This window comes from Liolophura sinensis, chromosome 1, assembly GCF_032854445.1.
Source record: "Liolophura sinensis isolate JHLJ2023 chromosome 1, CUHK_Ljap_v2, whole genome shotgun sequence".
Taxonomy (NCBI): domain Eukaryota; kingdom Metazoa; phylum Mollusca; class Polyplacophora; order Chitonida; family Chitonidae; genus Liolophura; species Liolophura sinensis.
Genome location: NC_088295.1, coordinates 61,061,593 through 61,081,006, shown reverse-complemented (window position 1 = coordinate 61,081,006; position 19,414 = coordinate 61,061,593). Strand labels below are relative to the sequence as shown.

At 41.2% G+C, this 19,414-nt stretch overlaps 1 protein-coding gene across 4 annotated transcripts in view; it reads right to left on the bottom strand.

Moving 5' to 3' along the window:
* Positions 1-1,022: 1,022 nt before the first annotated feature.
* Positions 1,023-19,414, bottom strand: part of LOC135479478 (E3 ubiquitin-protein ligase XIAP-like) — a 60,035-nt gene continuing 41,643 nt past the window's right edge. For 3 of the 4 annotated variants that reach the window (XM_064759339.1, XM_064759332.1, XM_064759348.1), the window contains 6 exons: positions 16,132-17,875; positions 15,421-15,593; positions 14,998-15,037; positions 13,803-13,925; positions 11,962-12,174; positions 1,023-6,217 (listed from right to left, as the gene is read on the bottom strand). In XM_064759339.1, the coding sequence (XP_064615409.1) occupies positions 6,021-6,217; positions 11,962-12,174; positions 13,803-13,925; positions 14,998-15,037; positions 15,421-15,593; positions 16,132-17,875 (2,490 nt within the window). In that variant the 3' untranslated portion in view covers positions 1,023-6,020. Of the gene's footprint in view, positions 6,218-11,961; positions 12,175-12,898; positions 13,031-13,802; positions 13,926-14,997; positions 15,038-15,420; positions 15,594-16,131; positions 17,876-19,414 lie in introns of those variants that run through there. The other variant, XM_064759356.1, reaches the window with a different exon arrangement.

The window sequence follows — 19,414 nt, the reverse complement described above, 5'->3', positions numbered from 1 at the left end:
TGTAAGCTTGACTTGAACACAGCGAGGGTCTCCTGGGTCATTGTGCTGGACTAGCACTGAAACCACAAGGCCCCGCTATGTTGAATGCAAACTGCTCTCGGTGTGGGGGACCATGCATACAAGGGATATCGGTGAACAAGTTTTTGACCTTTTGACGTCTTGCAACACACGTGTTTTGTTTAGGATCAATCTCAGCAGTAATGACCCTACGCGACTTCAACTGTTGTCAGTCATGTAAAGCTAGAGCAGAAACTTGAACTTCGAATATCTCATATGTATCAAGTTCCTCGCGCAAACACAACGCATATCAACCAGTTTTAGGCTCGTGTAGATTTAGCAGTGCTGACACATGGGACACCTATTTGGAATTGACAGGTAAGACGCCTGTGAGCAGAGAAACATATTTTCACCCCCAAAAGGGATTATTTGGAGACAGAACATGGCGTACACACTTGATAGGTGTTCAAAGTTCAAGTCTGTGGAAGAAGACAGGACTGTGATAGAGTACGTAACCACAGCCGTACAGAGCTAGACTAGCGATGCTATAGAGGGCAAAGGAAGTTGTTCCATTACGCCATTCATGCATAGGCATTCTACATGAGTCTATAACTTTCTGGTTTTATCTTACTGTGCTCCATGATATTGACATTATGCATGGGTATAGTATCATAACTCATCATAAAATAAGAATAACAACAGTAACAATACAAAGACGACATTTGTCGGCATTTACATGCCGTATATGAAACTGTCAAGTAATACGAGAAGTACGTTTTTCCGAGTTGCACAACATGTGCACTATTCCTGAAATTCAAGAACTAGATTAAAAACAATCATCGTTTTGCAAATTCCCAAAACTCCTCTCTTTTACCTCTCTTAGCCCAAACCGTATGTACATGTAACTAAAGGCATGTAAATATAGCTACGCCGCAAGTAGGATAGTCTATGGTACATCTACACATACCGCCAATTACTCTCACCAGCTTTTAGCATGATGTACATCCATGATGTAGGTGCTACGGACGATAGTCACGAAACAGAACTATACATCAGCAGAATCCGGTTTATGTAAATATCTAGACGAATTCGAGTGAGTTGCAACGATGACATCATGGATATAACGGCAAAATGGTATCGAGGCTGGCTTACATAAAAATTAATACATCTTACATGTTAGATTATACAACTGTCGCCCTGCAATCAGAAAGTCTTGAATAACATATGGTTTCCTTCCAATAAAAAACATGTATGTGAACCTGACACTCTTTCTATTAACATATTTTAAATGTCTTTCAAAGCCCCATAAAGCTCATAACGCAAAAGAAAAAGTTTGATAAATTAAGAATATGTGATGGCATTAACAATGGACCCAGGAATTATGACTTGCTTTATCAAGGTTTACACGATATATACGGCATACAGCCATATACATATCGACAAAAAGCAGCAAAACAATAAAAAATAATTAGATCAGAAATGGTAACGTAACGCCAAACAAAAAGTTTCATACATTTAAGAATGCACAATGAATTATTCTGGGCAGAGTTAGCGAGAAAACTACCACATTCGAACAGTACCTCACTAGTCATACATAAAATAAAATTGCTTTTACATAAAATAAAAAAAAGACTAAAAAAAATAATACACACTGTGTTACATAACGTTTTATTTAATTGTTGTTAAAGATCATTCATGTAAGATTCATAGACACGTGTCGTTACAATCAGGATCTGACATACATGTACACTTTACATGGTAAACTGAAATGGTAAAATCCATGCAAGGTATACACGTATATAGAATATGTGAGGGGGTTAACAATAGAACCTGGATAAATCTATGGAAACTGATTATACATCTCAAACATTGTACGGATTCTTGACTTGAAGTTACGGAATCTAATTTATCCTACATGTAGATCATGTACATAATCTAGAATAATTACCAAAAATACAGGCATATCGATATCGCGAAAATCAGCAAAACAAAAAATTATCAAAGATCAGAAATGGTGTTGTAGTCATAGTGCACCCATTACGTAACATTTATACATCTATTACGTAAGTTCTATATACATGTAACATGCTACAGTTTCATAGATACAGTGTGTGTATTACATCATGTAATAATAATAATAATATATACATGTACTACTGTTTTATGTGGTTTGCAGGACAAAGTCATGTTATACAAAGGGCACGGTTCATGTTATTTCATTTTTTTTATTGGTGTTTTACGCCGTACTCAAGAATATTTCACTGAATATCACTCAAGAATATTTCACTGAATATCACTCAAGAATATTTCACTGAATATCACTCAAGAATATTTCACTGAATATCACTCAATAATATTTCACTGAATATCACAAGAATATTTCACTTAATATTTCCACCCACCATAATGCTGACGGCGGCCAGCATTATGGTGGGTGGAGACCGGGGGAAACCCACGACCATCCGCAGGTTGCTGGCAGACCTTCCCACTTACGGCCGGAGAGGAAGCCAGCACGACTTGAACTCACAGTGACCGCATTGGTGAGAGGCTCCTGGGTCATTACGCTGCGCTAGCGCGCTAACCGACTGAGCCACGGTGGCCCCTGGTTCATGTTACATACAATGCTTAAATACATTATCGTGTACTACAATATGTTGAAAACCACGTTTCCGATTCCATAAGAAAGTCAGTCCCTGCATGGTATTTATCTATATATGGTATACACGATACTTAAGAAATAATAAAACAAAATTCGAAAATCTTCTTCCCAATGCGTCAAATGAAAAAAGACAAAATCACGCAAATAAGGCTCCAGCATCATGTATTGAATAATACGAATATTTGAAGTAAAGGTACGCTGTATTAAGAAGCTGTAATATGCGAAGAACAGTTACTCCGCAATACCGTAAGTCTTCAAACATGTATGGGTTAGTCGTGAGACAGGTAAGTCGATGTCATTTTAACGAGCAACAGTTTACGGCGTGGCCTTTTTCCCCAGTAAAGGTATATGGAGTCCTGGCAAAGTGACACCGTCTTAAGCAGCCCAAGCCTTCAAGGGCATAAAGAATGTAACTTGCCTCGAGGTAACAAATGTAGACTTGCTTAGACGAGAGTGACAATTGACTTGTACAAGTATGCAGGCAAAAATATAAATGTTTTTTTTTTGGGTGTGTATGGAAAGCCGTCATATAAAGTAACTATATCCAGAGAGAGGTACAGACGTGTACATTTACAACATGACTGTCGACATACACAATACAGGATATTTCAAGGTCAAAGGAAAGTATGATGCCACATTTACATGTATGTTTTGATGGTTATATCAATTATTAGTAGTCTGCACGATAACATAGAAGTTATAGATGCACGCTAAACGACAATCAGATATACGGCAATCATGTATACCTAACGGAACCAGTTAACGATGTTGCATTTTGAATCCTTCAGTAACAGCGTATTGTGTGTACTGAATGTTAAAATGGGCAAAAAACGGAGTTAAATCTACTGTACAAAACTGTGTATTTGAAGTACAAATTAAAGTCCTACTCAACAGAAACCCGACACTCCGTTACAGCACGCTTCCACGAGAATGTGAGCAAGCATTTGACATTTAACGCATAAATCGAGTGTGTACCAGTCCATCTTTCCGTATACATTCTCTCGACGTACAAAAACACATTTATCCCACTTTCGTCTTCAATTTCTGGACATGTCATCACATCAATTTCTACTCTTTTTGATCGTGTAAGCCTGTCTATATTTCAAACGATCTCAAGAGCACGCGACTTTGCAAGACTGAGGCAAAAAGTCTGCCTCGACATGGCAAATCCCACACTGAACATTGCTTTCAAGTCGAACTGGTATATACACCCAGAACTAAGCAATTATTGGCATTACTGAAGCGGCGATTTCAATGGAAGAGTTGGCTTGGTAATAAAGCAGATCAAGGTGTAGATCAAGGTCTCTGGTACCAGGCTGATGCTTGGAACAAGAGTTTACAAAGCTATTCTCTCTCAACGCTGGAATTCATGGATGAGCGTCAAGTCAGACTATTTAGCATGGGAGAAAATCGACTGTTTTCACTTGTCATGTATCATAATCTTCTGCTTTTGCTGCATCCACGGAGCAAGCAGCACCACGCTTACATTACCGAGGGACTGATCTCCATTACTACACGACAACTACAGCCTATGATCAGAATGCGATAAATTACATGCTTCATCATGGAGTGTTTCAGAATTGTTTTGGATAAAATGAATAATCCAGCGCCATCATCATCGGGGGTTGCGCAAAAACAGCAAACACGGATAATGGCAGTTGTTACCGTATATTCTCCTTCAGGTGTTAATGGTCTTGATATGGGATAAACTTACATGTAGAAGGATAATCAACTGCCACAGTTAAGATGCTATAATATCCAAGCTCCTTCTGATCGAAGGACAATTGCACGCTTCCTAGCCCTGCCATGCCTACAGCGGTTCAGGCCCCAGGTAAAGGGTTTGTATTGTTACATTGTTGACAAATCCTGACTGAGCCTACATACGAACTGTTAGGAATTAACCAACCGAACACACCACAATACTGTTAAACCCAGCCATATGCCTGGGCATACTTCAAGTTAGAATCTCAAAGAGCATCTTTACTACACCATGTTCACAGTTTAATATGACAACTGATCTTAGAATTGTTGTGCATTTCATGGGATTAAACAGGACGTAGAAGCACTTTTAAAACGAGTTATTATTTTCAATGGTTTTAAGCCTTTTGATGTAAAAAACCTTAAGCTCACTGATACATCAATTAGCTATGATTGCAAGTACATGTACGCGAACAATAGCTACAATTACTCCTAAAAGAGCAACTTATCCTAATTTAATCTGTTGGAAGTAAGTAAACCAATTAAAACGGAAGTGTACATAAGGACATAGGTGCTTGCTTTTCTAGTAAATATTTTTGCATGCATGTCCTATACCCAACTTCTTTTCAACCAATACATCAGGTACGTTCCATTCGTGTACCGGTGGTCACTCGAGGAAATAGAGGCCGTTTACCAATCGTTCCAATCGCCAGCGGTGGTACTACTACATTCATGTACTACAACTGAACCAACATCGAACGAATAGCTGGCCTGTGGCCCGTTTCATAAAAGTCTAAAGGCTAAGATTAGACGGCTAGCAATTTTGTCTAACCGGTTTTACAAAAAAAATATTTGGCTATCGTAGCTTTCAGTCAGATTTTGGAAGCCCAAATCCCTAGCCAGCTCCGGAGGTGGCTGGGAGTCGGCAAACGCATTTCTAAAGTGGATTTACTGATTCTAAAAAAATAGAAATAGATCACCTTGTTTGACTTTGATCATCTGTTGTGAAAGCTATTACCCTTTTTCAACAAACTGTGTCAAAAACGAAACTGAAGAAGAAATTATCTTCTTTCTCTGTTATTTATACAAAGTAATTTAATATATTTATATTTTGGATATATTAGCATTGATTCAATCAATCAGACTGATGTAGAGCCTCGACATAGCCGGCTATGGTAAGCCTGCAAAGCTGTAGACAGTTCTATTTTTGTGAAACGGCGTAGTCAAGGTTTTTCGTAGCCTATTTATGGTAGTTGGTTAATGACACATAGTCGACAAACAATCCTTAGACGGCTACAGACGTTTTCTGAAACGGGCCCCTGTGCTAGTAGCACGACTTCAGTAACTTCGAGTCCTCCGGTTGTCACAGAAACTGCAACTATATCTGCCACCTTCAGTGATCAGATAGACAAGAACTGAACGCATTTCAGCAATTTACATGTACTTCCATAAGTCTGTTGAGTAGGACTTCATCTGCTTTTGTTGGAATTAAAGGTGTAAATCACGTCGCCTTATGGCGCTACAACCTAGAGAGCGTCTTGTATGATAAACTTATAAAGAAGAAATATACATGATTGTGAAAGTGACATCGCGTCACATTTGAAATTGATTAACCGCTTTCAACCATCGTCCTCCTCCATCCTCACCCTCCTCATTTTCCAGACCATTATGACATGTACACCCGGACCCTGCCCTTGATGGTGCTGCGGCAGATAGGGCACTTCCGGAGGGCAGGGGCACACTCTGCACAGGAAACCAAGTGGCCACAAGGCAGGAAGGTTATACACATCTTATTTTCCAAGCATATCTTGCACAGTGTTTGTTCAATCAATTCTCTGTTTTTCTCTCTAAGCGACTTTGTGTCTGAAATCAACAAATATCATTTTTTCATATCAATAGCAAGCACATCATACTCAATACACACGCTACATTCGTTTATTGGATTCTTGTTTAAGGCATCGCTTTAAGCGAAATATTCTACGGCGAGAAACCACATTAGATAGTGTATCACTATAAACTAATACATGAAAACTACATTTGACACCAGTAGAATAAATTAAGAAGTTTTCATTTAAACAATAAGGGCCAATAGTCCTAAAACCTAATTAAGTCATCGATTGTTTGTGGCAAGGCACTGTTGGTAAAAACTGGGTTCAAATCTGATTTCTGTGTTAGCTAAGAAGTCACTTAGTTTTCGATGGAACAGAATTTAGACAGCTCCTGAAAACTGCAGATGTTATACAAATCAGTTAACAGCCAAATATGGCGCCTTCACAACCACGTTTTTCCCCAAGATGCACCTGTGTGAAAAACGGAGACGTAATTATTGGTTAGGGCTTTTGTATGGATAAAAGACAGAAATAAAAAAGAAATAATAAATAAAAAAGAAATAATAAAAAAAGGACACCTCACCAATAAAAAAAGTGGCAAAAAGTTGTGCACAAATGGTGATAAACTCTGTGACCAGCTCTTGTAATTCTCCGCTTGTCAGTAGCGAGTGACCCACAACCTTCACTTTCCTTCGTATTTATTTATTTATTTGATAACAGCTTACGTTTTACGCCATAATCAAAAATATTTCACTCATACGACAGCCACCAGGCCATGCTAACCACCAATGTTTCTGACCATTGCTAACATTCCATCACTAAATTCAGTCTGTGACAGGGAAGTTTTGAGACTTCTCTGAATATGGTGACATGCAGTGGTTAGAGAATCTTGGTCCAATCCCAGCATGTAATAATAAGTTTTGCGATTCCCCTGTCCCTGCTGACATTGGGACATACTGCAGATGGACAACGCTGATTCAGTCCCAGCCTGTGACAGGGAGGTTTTGAGACTCCCTTTCCTCTGCTGATGTGGTTGCATGCCGTGTTTGGACGGTGTTGATCTAACCCCAGCTTGTGATAGGGAAGTCTCGAGATTTCCCTGGTTTTGTCATTTTGGGGCCATGCCGTGGTTGGACAGAGAAGTCTTGAGATTCTCCAGTCTCTGCTAATGTGGTCACATGCTGTGATTAGGCGGCCATACCAGCCTGTGTGACAGGGGAGTTTTGAGACTCACCTGTCTCTGGTAATGTGGTCGTATGCTTGGTCATGGGAACATGCCGTGGATGGACAGCGCTTATTCAGTCCCAGCCTGAGACTCCCTTGCCTCTGCTGGTGTGATAGCATGCCGTGTTTGAACGGTGTTGGTTCAATCACAGCAAGTTTTGAAAATTCCCTTGAGATTTTCCAGGTTCTACTGTTATGAGGATATGCCGTGGATGGACAGAGAAGTCTTGAGATTTTCCTGTCTCTGCTAATGTGGTCGCACGCAGTAGCTGGACAGAATTAGCAGCCTGTGACTGAGAAGTTTTAAGACTCCCCTGCCTCTGTTTAGGTAGTCGCATGCCGTGACTGGACAGCCATACAAGCCTTTGATCGGGAAGTTTTTAGACTCCCCTGTCTCTGCTAATGTGGTCGAATGAAGTGGTTGGACGGCCATACCAGCCTGCAACAGGAAAGTCTTGAGATTCTCCAGCTGGCCACATTGGTCGCATGAAGTGGTTGGACAGCCATACCAGCTTGTGACAGGAAGTCTTAAGATTCTCCTGTCTCTGCTAATGTGGTCGCATGAAGTGGTTGGACGGCCATACCAGCCTGTGACAGGAAGTCTTAAGATCCTCCTGTCTCTGCTAATGTGGTCGCATGAAGTGGTTGGACGGCCATACCAGCCTGTGACAGGAAAGTCTTGAGATTCTCTGTCTCTGCTAATGTGGTCGCATGAAGTGGTTGGATGGCCATACAAGCCTGTGACAGGGTAGTTTTAAGACTCCCCTGCCTCTGTTTATGTAGTCGCATGCCGTGACTGGACAGCCATACAAGCCTCTGACAGGGAAGTTTTTAGACTCCCCTGTCTCTGCTAATTTTCTTGCACGCAGTGGTTGGACAGCCATACCAGCCTGCAACAGGAATGTCTTGAGATTCTCCTGCCTCTGCTAATGTGGTCGCATGCAGTGGTTGGACAGCCGTAGCAGCCTGTGACAGGAAGTCTTGAGATTCTCCTGTCTCTGCTAATGTGGTTGCATGAAGTGGTTGGACGGCCATACCAGCCTGTGACAGGAAAGTTTTGAGATTCTCCTGTCTCTGCTAATGTGGTCGCATGAAGTGGTTGGACAGCCGTAGCAGCCTGCCAGCTTGTGACAGGAAAGTTTTGAGATTCTCCTGCCTCAGCTGTGGTTGTATGCCGTGATTGGACGGCCATACCAGCCTGTGACAGGGTAGTTTTAAGACTCCCCTGCCTCTGCTAATGTGGCCGCATAAAGTTGGTGGACTGCCACACCAGTCTTTTACGGGGAAGACTTCTCCTGCCTCTGCTAAGTTGATACCATGGCTGGACAGCCATGACAGCCTGTGAAAGGGAAGTCTTACCTCTGCACATGTGGTCGCATAAAATAGGTGGACGGCCATACGTGCCTGTGAAAGGGAAGTCTTGAGATTCCCCTGCCTCTGCTCACACAGGGGGCCGCGTTGATTTAAGGCCAGCCTGTGTAAGGATGTGGGGGGCTGACATTCACCTGTCTCTGCTGATGTGAGGGCATGCTGTTGCTAAAAAGATCTGGAAAAGATTCAATCCCAGCCAGTGACAGGACGTTTTCACATTCCCCTGCATCTGCTGACAAGATATGCCGTGGTCGGACGCTGTTGGTTGTCCCAGCCTCTGACAGGGGCATTATGACATTCTCCTGCTTCCGCCAACATGGGGACATACTGTGATTGGAAGGTGTTGGTTCAATCCCAGCCTGTAGCAGTAAAGTCATGAGATTCCTCTGCCTCCACTCATATTGAAGTTTTGGTAGTAATAAATGGTCCATAGTGCGAAAAAATCTTTTGTGAAGTCTTTCGTGAAGCTTTTTGGGTATCAATGGGCTACCACTGTACCCGGCATTGGCATCAAATCGGGTCTCTGACACCACATCTCTGAGACCTTATGTTCTTTCTCAGCAGACGCCGACGACATCACAACTCGAACCCATAAAAGGGCCTTGAAGGGCCGTGGTAATTTGCACGTTTCATAACAATACGGATTTGACGCAACAAAGGTACAAATTGCACAAAGGTCAATCACACAGGATAAAATAAAGTGCAAGATCCTTATTGTCTTGCAATATGGCATTAAAGTTACTCCATCTGAAAATCTGTCTGCGAAAGCCTGTCAGTTTTACTCTGGTTTTTTCCTCGTCTGAAACTGACTCCCTCATGTCTGCACGGAATGGAAATATTCATTTTACTACATCAAACTGTTTTACTTCTTGTCCTGTATCCATGGAAATGGTAAACAAACATAGTGAAGAGATATGAAATCACATTCCATTGTACTAAACATGCTTTTGTGGCAATCAAAGATTAACAGCATGGCATTGAAAAGATTATCCTACTGCAGAGCCACAAAAAGTCTTTATCTGCTGTCATGCCTGAAAAACAAATTTAATAAAATGCAAACAAATTTAGCAAAAGTACACTCAATTTACCATCTTCATAAAATTATTCCACACAAATGACATGTATTCATACAGGAATTGCAAAATTGTCTTTTTCCTCATAAGAACATTCCTTACACTGCAGAGGCACTGTAAAGTGCATATTAGGGATGGGTTAATTCTTTCAAGTGTAACAACAAATTTAAATGTGAAACCCACGCCACAAAAATCACTATCGCATGCATTAATACCAGTATATGTACAGTACTACAGCTTACAAGGCATGCCTACAAGGCTTACAAGGCTTACAAGGCATGCAGTGTCTAGGTTCCAGTACAGAGGTTGGACAGGATTTCAAACACTGAGAGTGTGCCATCATTAGAGAGGTTAAGATATCCATTAATGAGATATGAGTATGACTTGTGCATGTGAGCCAGGTGAACTCGTGTTGTTATGAAGGAAAAGCCACTCAAATCACACGAGTTGAGTCTTCCAAATAAATTAGACCTATGTTGTATTTTCATAAACTGGCGATACATATTATGAATGACGCACAGCATATCACTGTTTGCATATTTACAGCATAGGCTTGAAAGCTGCGGCACATGCCCTATATTGTTATCGCACAGCGCCAATGCATAAAATACATGCAGTTGAAAAATTATGTTTTCTCGGCTTAACTCCTACATTTTGTAAGTAAAATTTGATACTTATGATAGATTAATGGTTCATGAGTAGGTCGTTTTCCCTTTTATTTTACACCCAAACTGATAAAATCCTCAAATATTGACTTGGAAATGTATTACCAGTAAGTATCGTTCAACTCATTGAAAAAGAGCAGACGGTGCGACATAGATTTGCCAAGCCTGATGCCATACACAGATAACAATGACATCACTCGTTGCTCATTTGTCATTCACGAGTATCTTAACCTCTCTATTCCCAGTTGGGCTTTAGATTTTATTTCACTTGGATATAAGATCCACCTTGAGAATCAGGTCCTCAACATAGCCCCTACAGAGACCACGGCCTGAATCTGGAATACCCTACATAGACCACAGCCTGAATCTGGAATCCCCTACATAGACCAAGGCCAGAATCTGGAATCCCATACATAGACCACAGCCAGAATCTGGAATCCCATACATAGACCACAGCCAGAATCTGGAATCCCCTACATAGACCACAGCCAGAATCTGGAATCCCATACATAGACCAAGGCCAGAATCTGGAATCCCATACATAGACCACAGCCAGAATCTGGAATCCCATACATAGACCACAGCCAGAATCTGGAATACCCTACATAGACCAAGGCCAGAATCTGGAATCCCATACATAGACCAAGGCCAGAATCTGGAATCCCATACATAGACCACAGCCAGAATCTGGAATCCCCTACATAGACCACAGCCAGAATCTGGAATCCCCTACATAGACCAAGGCCAGAATCTGGAATCCCATACATAGACCACAGCCAGAATCTGGAATCCCCTACATAGACCAAGGCCAGAATCTGGAATCCCATACATAGACCACAGCCAGAATCTGGAATCCCCTACATAGACCACAGCCAGAATCTGGAATCCCCTACATAGACCACAGCCAGAATCTGGAATACTCTACATAGACCAAGGCCAGAATCAGGAATCCCGTGCAGAGACCACAGCCTGAATCTGGAATCCCCTACATAGAGCACAGCCAGAATCTGGAATACCCTACATAGACCAAGGCCAGAATCTGGAATCCCCTACATAGAGCACAGCCAGAATCTGGAATCCCCTACATAGAGCACAGCCAGAATCTGGAATACCCTACATAGACCACAGCCAGAATCTGGAATCCCCTACATAGACCACGGCCAGAATCTGGAATCCCCTACATAGACCACGGCCAGAATCTGGAATCCCCTACATAGAGCACAGCCAGAATCTAGAATACCCTACATAGACCAAGGCCTGAATCAGGAATCCCGTGCAGAGACCACAGCCTGAATCTGGAATCCCGTTCAAGGTAGTGCTTCACATTAGTGCCACCTTACAAGATTAAAAAATTTGCTGCCTTCCCATTACATCAGGTTAGAGGATCCAACTATCGTAGGAATTAAATGCATGCACACGTTTGATAAAGATATACAAAAACTTACCTAATTCTTCCCCGATTTCAGACTCGTCTACAATCGAGGAATTGCTCCTGGGAAAGTTTGGTAAGGACTTGTGCCCAGTAGCTCCTACAAGTGGTTGTGGCGGTGCTGCACTGGGCTGCTGATCCTCACTCGTAGAGGAGAGGTCGTCTTCTACACTGGGAATTTCCAGAACAATTTCCACCAGTTCATGAGCATTCAGCCCAGAGTCACTCCCTGAGGAAGAAAATTTTTGAATTTTCTTACATTAAATGATTCAAAAATTACATATACTGACTGTATAGGTAAAATAAACTACCTTTACCACTACAGATTTTTTCATTCTGTTTTTAGTGAAGCGTGCCTGTACTCTACAGAAAGTGTACATGAACTTGCAAATCGGTAAAGGACAAATGTGGTCTGGAGATTATATATATATATACATGATATACAATGTTCTTATAAGTAAGCAGAAGATAACGACATAAAAACCTAAGGTTATGTATCTCGGTTCATGCAAAATATTACAACCCTACATGACAGTGTTTTTATTTTCATGAAGCGCATGTGAATTCAACCCAAGACCATTACCATTTGATTAACAACAAATATATGTTGAAGGTTATTTCACCTAATACATAGAGACAGACCTGTTTATGGCTGAGCCAATACATTGCAGAAGGGGTGTACATGTTACTGTCACTGGATGTGCAGTTACAACAAAATCTTGTTTAAGGACCCAGCACAATGTTTCACACACATAACGATGTAACAAGATTCCGTGGCATCCATAATTCTTGTTTCTCGCAGTTTGGAAATTCAATGTCCAAATACTGTGACGTAACATTTTTGTTACAAAAACCAGTGGACACAATGCATGGTGATCACTGTTGGACTTGTCCTTAGGCCAACGTTGACACCCCTGGACAGCACCTATAACTTATCGACTCTATGTTCTCACCTTACCAAAGCCTGGTTATTATGAGACTTCCATCACAGAGCCATTGAAACGCAAACAGGGCATCTTTATAGGCACACATTTTGGCGAGAGCAATGCTCACAATCAGCAATATGATAATATCTTGGAGCATAGCTGAAATGGGTAAAACTAGTCCATGGGTAAAACTAGAAATAGATGTATATGATAAGAGACAGTTGATTGACCACTGGTGGGTTTATCATACAGGTTTTTGCACATAGTTTACCTAAGTTGAAAAAGTATCATTTACATGTTCCTTCAAATGCCAGTTAGCAATAACTTGGCACACATGACAGTTGGGCATTTTTGAATCCATGAACCAAGTCTCAGAACTGCATGGCTTTGTAAATGCAAATTCATCGAAACTGTACCATGGATACACCGGGGACACAAGAGTCACACCAAAAACAGGTTTATGCACGAGGGTGCAAACAACCGAAATGAAAAATTATGCCTGGAATCCTCGCTTCGCTGTGGATCCAGAACTCAATCAGTACAATGTGCCAAATAAGCAATGTAAACATGTAGGCATAAAGGCATGCTTGAACAATGCCTATGCTCTATGAAGTACGAATGTGTTCAGCTGCAAAAATTATTCTTCATCCGAAAATTTTCACTAAAATTTCCTAAATTTTGTGGCACTGGTAAGTTTTAGCTACAAATACGCAAGTATATGCAGATTAAGCTCGAAAAACAAAATGAACACATGGACTTTCACCATCATGATGGCCGATGCTGAAATATTGAGTCAAAATGAGGTGTTTGGTTTTCATACTTATTACTACACTACACGTACTTGTGTACTGTAAGTCCTAGCTTTACAAAACAAGACTTAATGTACATGTATTTAGCACTGGCGGCCTATATGCCCATGATCAAACCTCACCTTTCTGTCTTATGAACATTTCAAGTCCTCTTTTCACTAAATCCCGAGCATACCCCATCTCCAGAACGCTCTGTGCTGCTGGTGAGAACATCAACCGATCCACATTCGGGGTTGGTGCATTAGCTGTAAATGAAATGTAGCAACTGATCCTGATATTGTTATTTGACATTTACACATAAAAAGCGGGGTCTAAAAAGTTGGCTAAATGATCATTAAATTGCAGTGCGAGCAATGTCTAAACTACATGTATCATCAGCTAAATTTATTTATTTTTTTCTTTGATTGTTGACGCCATACCCAAAAATCTATCACTTACAAGATGGGGTTCAGATTTACGAGTGGAGAAAAACAGACTGCCAAGGATACACTACAAGCTATTGGTAAGTTATTGGCGATCTTTCCTATATGTATATGTGACATGCAGATACGCACAGCATGCCTGTGGCAATATGGGCTTCAAATGACCGCGTTATGTTGACCACTCATTACCTGTAAAATGTCGAGTTTGAACCCAAATCTTGTGTATCAATATTATCATTGTGCTGTGCATTTTCTCAAAAGGATATAATTCTACCTTCAATAACAAACCTCAAAACACACCGGAACTTTTCTAAAATCAATCCAACTCTCATAATGAGGCGACGTGCAACTTAGTCACTGGTGAAATTTTAGGTCATTTGTCGTAGTAAGGGAGACAATTTCACTAGATCAATGAACTCTTGCAAATTATTTGTTTCTGGGACACACTCAGGAGTTTCCACAGTAATGTAAAATTTCAAAAAATGCATATACCTTGAGGAAAGTTGTGTTATATGGTAGAATGTTGAATCTCATACACTGCATACTAAACAAACAAAATGTTGATGAATGTTTTTTGGGGCTTTTACTAAGTATCCTATTTTTCAACTTCACCCAGGCTCCAGTACTGTGGTAAAGTATACATGTATATCACTACAAGACCAGAGCTGCATATGTGTACAAGATGAATCTGTTTTTCCAAACAATTCTGCACTGGTGCCATAACAGCCCATGGTATACATACGCTGAACCAGAAAGATTGCTTAAATAACGAAAAGACAAAAAAAATGCCATGCCTGTGTCTAGCCCTTTGGATAAGAACTTAATAGTGACATGAAGAAAAACATAATGTAGAAATACTGTACTTGTATATTCATACAAAAAAAGGTTAGCTTACCTGCTGTGCTTGACCTGGTTACGGTGGTACTGCTCGCTGCCTGTAAAGAAGAAGAACAAAATCTATATTGGAATGCAATTTATAATTCTAGCAAATTACATTTATTTATTTATTGGACTGATGTTGGTTGCCATATTCAACATTTTCTTCTTTTATTTTTTTTTTTTTTTTCATTTGACAACAGTAAGGTTCAAATGTGAAGTGCACAAAGCCTCCAACCCTCAGGTACTGAACCGAGCACTCGGAATAAAAAACTGGTCCTTGCCAAACATAAAATAAAACTACAGCCAAAACAATCAGAGATAGACTTGAGTCCGCATACTCATCCGTAAGGGGTTGATGTTCCTGTATTTTGGTGAAAACAATGCTTTAGCCGTTTCAGGAAGCCTGACTCTCTGGTGCACATGTTAACACAATACTTACACCTTGTCGAGGATACATTTCTTCAATGGTGTCGATGAACTCCTGACCCTTACAGAGCCTCACATGGGAGCACTGGGGGAACCATCGAGCATGCTCAACCCAGGGGATGTCCCCAGGAAGCCAGTTACGTAGGCCTCCGTCACACTGGAAACATTTCACACAGTCACTCATGCCTACAACAGAACACATTGCAATACTTTTAGTATTCATATTCACAAACATCTGCTCAAAGACAAAAGCTTAATGAAAACTATAAACTAGTAAGTATATATGTACATTTATTTATTTATTTGATTGGTGTTTTACGCCGTACTAAAGAATATTTCACTTATATGACGGCGACCAGCATTATGGTGGAAGGAACCCGGGGGAAACCCACAACCATCCGCAGGTTGCTGAAGACCTTTCCACATACTGAATATGCACGTGTATGTATAAAGATGAACATGTATACCCATGAATGTGAATACATGTATGTAAATGGACATAGATAAATGTGGAAAACTTCACATTTTCTGTTTTGGTCAGGTTCAGGGTTCAGTATATCTTGTATATCATGTTACCTGACTGATATTTAAAAGTCTTTCTCAAACAGAGATGATAAGTCGTGCAGGTTTAAAGGTGGAGGAAGCCAATTTGCTGCAAACCGTCCAGCCATAAGGCATTTGAAAAGTCGATCTATGACTGAAGAGAAGGGAGAGAGCATCTTACCAGCATAAATGAAACCTGCTACAGCAAGGTCATAGGGTCTTTGTTCATGTTCTGGGTTCCAGCTCCTGAAAGAATCGATCCTTGCCTGTAACAGAGTGAACTCCGGGTGTTTTGGCAAGTCGGACATGATTCCCAGCATGGCCAGATCAGCTTGGACTGCCAGTGGAGGGGTGGGGCCTGCTGGTGGCACAGGGTACGCAGGGATATTCACTGCGTTTGGTGAACGGACAAAAGGGCAATTGGGAAAAAGATCCCTGTGGTAAGCCATTGGCTCCTGCTCAGGTTCACTGTAATCAAGCATGCCATTGCAGAATGCGCAGAGCACTTTAAAATTTAGGCCTGTGTAGTAAAACCCTGCTTTCGCCAGAAGTTTAGGCTGATTGATTTCTGTGCCAGGCCAGCTACGATAGGTTAGGTACCGATTATGTTCATGTTTCATTCTATTTATGAAAGAGTCAGATACGCCTTCTGTAACTTCGGAGGATCTGGCACCTTCAGTGAAACCACTATCCCGTAGATCAGAAGAGGCCTGGGCGACATTAAGAACAGAGTTAGCTGTACATCCTTCTGTAATGCTGCTTCTGGTGCTGGGCAAGCCGGAATCATTCCGAGCGCTTTCAGAGACAGGTTGGGGCGAGCTTTCCGGGTTCTGGGATGGCCTGGATGTGCTTGTCTGGCCCAGTACATCACTTACCACTGGGGAGACCTCAGAGCTTTCCATCGGCAGAATAGGGTAATTTTCTTCTCTTCCAGCAACAAATTTACAGTGCGGAAACTTTTCCCTGTGAACATCCATTGGTGTCATATCTCGCTGCCAGCCCTCTACAACTCCCCCGCAGGAAAAACAGACAACTTTGTCAGCGGTTTTTGAATACAAGAATCCAGCCTTGGCCAACACAGACGGAAAAGGAATGGCCCTAGTTGGCCAGTTCTGAAACGACTGTAATCGTAGCCATTCATATTTCATTTCTTCCTTTTCTGACAATGCAGTGTTATTGAATTTCTGGCTGAAATACTGTTCTAAAGAGCCTGTATGTGAAGCAGGGTAGGCAACTGCATTAGTGCCAAACCTTTTTACACCTTCTGGAAACCAATCGAGATACCATTTACGGGGGCTCTTTGAAACTTCTGATCCACTCAGTCTCAGCAATCGCTTTTCCAGCCAATCTGTTGTAGAATCCGACATCATTTGTTCTGGGTTATATAGAGCTTTGCTGACGTTTCGTCTGGTTTCAGAGAAGGAATGGCAAACTGGTAACAGTGCAGTTAAAATTATCATCAAAAGAATCCAGACTGCACATACTACAATACTTGGAAAGCAGCTGTCGACTTCTTTTTGGCATGCTCTTTCTGTTGAACCTTTCAGTGCAAGTACTTGAACACCTTCTTGAGTGAAACACCCAGCTGGATTAAGACACAGCCAGAGGCTCTCAATAAAGAGAAAAATGGAAACACCCAGTGAGAGCTTAAGAAATTTCGAAATCATTCTCTCTGAGCTATTGAATGTTGGCAAAATAGCTTCCCCGCACTGGTGTGTATATGTCCGTGATTCAAGTCTGTCTCCATGGTACACATCTTTGTGCAGGTAATATAATGTCCTTCCTTTTTTCATGACTCCCCTAGCACCTGAGGAATCATGTCTTTCACAATGTTCAGGGATTTCATCTGACTGTACATATAATTCAAACGTTGGAGGAATCACACTGTTCTCCTTTGGTTGTTCATTTGTCCGTTCTTCTGCAGTCTGAAAAGTACATAAATTTACTTGGAGAATTTAACAAACAAAGGAACACAAAACGTCAGTGAAAAAAAAAAAAGACATGAAGAAGATGGGGAGGTGGAGGACTGTGGGGCCATAAAGGGTTGGAGGGGGTCAAGGGGATTGAAGAGACTGAGTGTGTTGGACTTCCTTGATCATCGTGTCATTTGCCTGAAGTGTTTGGTCTTGCCACAAGCGCATAGCAAATGGTCAATGAATACCAGGTTTAATCCCAGGAGAAGCTGCTCAAGTTGCACAGGACCTAAACTGTATGCCTGTAACAGGTACAGTGTAGTTTCACTTGTATATTAAGAGGTTCAGGAGCACAGTTAGGTGTTCAGGAAAAGTGCCTAGCTGGTAACACAAATCACAAATGTTTAATGGGTGGTCAGCAGACTCTCCACTGAATTTATCTGACCTTAGGTGCAGCCAAAACAGGCCTTAGCTGATCCCATATGTTAGATGTCATGGTCAAAAAAGGGTTATTTTGGATGTCAATTTTAATGGCCACTATAAATTCATATTAGGTTGAAGTTTAGTTCCTGGCTGAATTTAAGTAACAAGGTGGGAGTGGGAAAAATGGTTCCATCCTCTGAGTATATATAGAACCTACATGAAAATCAGATTAAGTAGTGATTAGGATTAGGATGAAGTATGCGCGAAGAGATGAGAGCGCTCAGATGTTTGTACTTGGGTGTATAAAAGTAAATGTTGGTAGGTTAAGTCAAGAGTTCGTGTTCAGTGATCAAGAGAAGTAACAAGTATTGATTTTGCCTGGATACTGTGTGTATCTCTCTGGAGAAATGGTCAGTGGCTGATTGTCTGAAACACTGAACTCATCAATGGGAAGAAGACCAATAGTTCCGGTCCTCAGTATGGACATCATCTGGCCAGAGAGCAGATACTCCTCCTGGGTTTTCAGGTCACCGGCTCCCATACACCAGTGTTGATGAGGCACCAGCTGGTGGATTGAATGGTTCGCAACAGGGGTGTCTGTAGCAGAGTGTTTCTGCAGCTAATAGTGAATTTCTGCCGCTAGTTAGATTCCGTTGCTATTAGGCTTTTTGGTGGCTAGTGCTTGAAGTCGCAAGTTAATTAATTTCACCAGTTAATTAATGTTGCTAGTTAATTTCTGTTGCCAAGTGGTTTATGTTGCGAAGTAGTTTCTGTTACTACTAGGTTAATGTCAATAGTAGTTTCTGTCACATACTGTAAATATACATCACGAAAATTGAAATGTAAATAAACTAGTAAAGCTACTACCTCAATTCCAAACATTTGTGTTGTTTCTTTGGATAAGCAATTATCCGTTGCCTCTGCTAGTTACAATATACGGTTTTTATATACGTGCTGAAATCTATTCTTCACCATTATGGCGTATCTAACTATCCTCAATCTTCTAGTCAGTGTGCTCGGTCGTCTAGAAGTGATGGACTGAAAGCGGATTACAGATCCTCTTGGGTCAATAATGCCCCTTAGTCTGAAAATCTGTACTGACCTAAAAAACACTGTGCAGTGCTTATA